The sequence below is a fragment of the Seriola lalandi genome, unplaced genomic scaffold (assembly GCF_002814215.2).
Source record: "Seriola lalandi dorsalis isolate HSWRI2012SDOR001 ecotype SW California unplaced genomic scaffold, Sedor1 jcf7180001985686, whole genome shotgun sequence".
Taxonomy (NCBI): Eukaryota; Metazoa; Chordata; class Actinopteri; order Carangiformes; family Carangidae; genus Seriola; species Seriola lalandi.
In genome coordinates, this window is record NW_019456352.1 from 1 (window position 1) to 2902 (window position 2902).

Sequence of the window (2902 nt, forward strand, 5' to 3'; positions counted from 1 at the left end):
AAAGCCACGGCCTCCTGGGCGACCAGGCAGCTGTAAGTCTGAGATGACACTGGTTCATCCTGACTTTTTTTTTATTTTTTTATATATAAATAACAGCAGCCTCAACTGAAATGATTCCAAATAGAGTTGAAATTGTTTGCCACAGTAAATTAAGTACAGCATTGTCATGAAGGGACAACTGCTTGTGACCTTGAGTGATATTTGGTGCAGAAAATGCATCAAATAATTTTTGTTTCCCCCAACAGCATACGGACCTGACAGCAGACCTCCAATGGCTATATTTGAGCTGCTCGATTATATAGTAAATGAGGTGAGTGTACTTGCTATATTACCACATTCTGACGTGCAGGTCTGTATACTGGTTTACATTGTGCTAATGCTTTTGCCTGCAATTTCATCGTACCGTATTTGACCTTCCATTCATCCAATTTTCAGCCTCCACCAAAGCTACCTGGAATATTTAGCTCTGAATTTCAAGACTTTGTGAATAAATGGTATGTATAAGAAATGTTTGAAATATTTACTAGCATGTCACAAGTGGAATGTCCAGATCTTAGACTTTATGCCACCTAGTGGTGTAGAAATGCACTACACTTTCTAAAGTGTTTTGGCTCTCCATTGCAGTTTGATTAAAAACCCAGCAGAGCGAGCAGACCTGAAACAGTTGATGGTGAGTGTGCAAGCTTGAGTGTCATCATTTAGTAGTAATCGCTTTGGCAGCTCACACTACTCTCTATTCCTCCAGGTGCATCCTTTTATCAAACAGTCCGAGGCAGAGCAGGTCGACTTTGCTGGCTGGTTGTGCAGCACCATTGGACTCAATCAGCCTGTGACACCCACCCATGGCAACGCAGTGTGAGATCTGTTCTGGCGACAAACACATTCCAAGGCCCTGACTGGATTTGTATTATGGGTAATATGTATGTTTATACCAAGTACTCAAAATGTTGTGCAATCAATAGATATATATTCAGTGTACAAACCCACATGCCAAGTGAAATTAACTGTATTGAACAATTCTTTGGGCTATATTGCAGGCCTGCCTGAAAAGCCATCTTTTTCTAATGATCAGATTATTTAATCATGACAAATGCTGCTCAGCCTGTGTGCTTGACATTCCTCTTTTTACCCTCATGTCCTTTCAGCACCAATAGATTAAATCTTTGTTAGCTTATGTGTAAGTCTTGTGAATTAAAATTTTGAATGAGATGTCTGACTCATGAATTTGAAACCAATGTTTTTATTATCACTGAACTCCAGTCTTTATGTATAAACTTATGCCTTGGGTTTGGCTGGTGCTCCCTTCTTTCCAGGCTTCTTCTTGGGTTTCAGCATCTTAGCCTTGATCTATGGAAAGACCGAACAGAATTTCAAAAATCACAAGTGACAAATCTACAGCTTTTGCTTCAAGCTTGAATTGTTGAAGTTCTTACCGCCGGGTCATGCTTGAGGATGGCATGACGTCTTGCCGTTTTGGCATATGGGTTCAGTTTGAGCATTATCCTCAAGTTCTTAAGAGGATTCTTCTTCAGTACTCTGCGGTTGATCTTCTTGCTGTAATGACAATATAATACGGTCTTAACAATGTGAACTGCTAAACAGCAATGTTTGTAATTAACACTCTGCGTTGCTCAGGACTTCCATATAATCAGGGTTCAGAAACACGGACCTGAAGTGGAACATCATCATAGTTGACCAGCAAAAACATATTTCATTCACTTAAACTGTGCAGTACTTACTTAGGTGCGCGAAGTGCTTTCTGGATCTCCTCACTCTTGAGAATCCTGCTCAGGTCTGTGTTGGTCATCTTGTGCATTGGCAGGCTGAAATAAAAGGCATGAAGAGGTTCAGGTTAATATATGTTCACATCAAAACAGGAAACTGACCCGTTTTGTGACGCTTGGACTCAGAACTTCGTTAAATATCACAGAGTTTCAAAAACACGGACCATGAAGTGGAAGCTCATCACTGTAATATGATCAACACCAGTGTCACTTTTGCTACAGCGTGCATGCTTTTCAAATACTCACTTGTAGTCGACCTTCAGGGAGGCAGGTTTACGCCAGGTGCCATACAGCTCATCCAGCTTGCGGAAAGCGCTCTCAGTCCAGATGCAGAAGCGTCCAACGTGACCACCAGGGGCGAGCCTCAGGAGGTTCAGTTTGTTCACGTTCTGCAGAGTGATGCCTGGACAATACAGCACAAACAATAACTTAATACTGAAGTTGAGTGCATCATCTTGTTGCTTCTTTTAAAAGAGCAATTTCATGTATAGTGATTTAAAACAACAGTAATTCTATATTTTAACAACAACCCACCTGGGATATTTCTGAAGGCTTTGGTGACGCCAGCATCTTGGTTGTAGATGATGCACGGCCCTCTGCGTTGGATTCTGCGACGGTTCCTCATCTTACCTTTACCAGCACGCATGCGCTGAGAGGCGTAGACCTGGGAACGATATAAAATAATGATAGTCCCGTTAAAAAAGTACTATTAGTGTGCAATAACAAGTACAGACTCTTTTCTTCAAGTAAGTGAAATATGCTCAAGTAATTCACCCTAATACGGAGGACTTTTTGTATCAAAAAGAGCAGCGATTCCTATACTGTTCATACAATTTGAACTCTTAACTTCATAATCATTTTGTTTCCATTTCATAAACAAACAAATTCTGATGCAACCCAGCCTTAAGAGCAAACAGTAGTTGAAACATCAAATCCTTTAGCTTATGGTCTGAATTAAATTACCTTCTTAATGTCATTCCAGGCCTTAAGCTTCTTCAGCAGGAGCACGGCCTCCTTTGTCTTCTTGTAGCCTTCAACTTTATCGTCAACCACCAGTGGGACCTCAGGAATTTCCTCAATGCGGTGTCCTGACAGATCAATCATAATCAACTGAAGAT

The 2902-nt window shown here is 40.9% G+C and overlaps 2 protein-coding genes and 2 non-coding genes across 4 annotated transcripts; 1 reads left to right on the top strand and 3 right to left on the bottom strand.

Annotated features, from left to right (window-relative positions):
- The first annotated feature begins 6 nt into the window (after positions 1–6).
- On the top strand, positions 7–1209 carry LOC111659914 (dual specificity mitogen-activated protein kinase kinase 1-like). Its single transcript, XM_023413010.2, has 5 exons — positions 7–32; positions 246–310; positions 436–494; positions 625–670; positions 746–1209. The coding sequence occupies exons 2-5, from the start codon at positions 272–274 to the stop codon at positions 857–859; spliced, it is 258 nt and encodes an 85-aa protein (XP_023268778.2). The 5' UTR covers positions 7–32; positions 246–271; the 3' UTR covers positions 860–1209.
- A 15-nt stretch (positions 1210–1224) lies between these two features.
- Positions 1225–2896, bottom strand: LOC111659901 (large ribosomal subunit protein uL4B-like). The gene is made up of 6 exons (XM_023413009.2): positions 2748–2896; positions 2319–2448; positions 2031–2187; positions 1740–1823; positions 1434–1554; positions 1225–1347 (listed from the first exon to the last, which is right to left on the bottom strand). Exons 1-6 carry the CDS (start codon positions 2886–2888, stop codon positions 1276–1278), a joined length of 705 nt encoding a protein of 234 aa, XP_023268777.1. The 5' UTR covers positions 2889–2896; the 3' UTR covers positions 1225–1275.
- Positions 1628–1694, bottom strand: LOC111659934 (small nucleolar RNA SNORD18). Its single transcript, XR_002761120.1, has one exon. It is a non-coding gene; the product is annotated as a small nucleolar RNA SNORD18 (small nucleolar RNA).
- Positions 1903–1974, bottom strand: LOC111659927 (small nucleolar RNA SNORD18). Its single transcript, XR_002761118.1, has one exon. It is a non-coding gene; the product is annotated as a small nucleolar RNA SNORD18 (small nucleolar RNA).
- Positions 2897–2902: the final 6 nt, after the last annotated feature.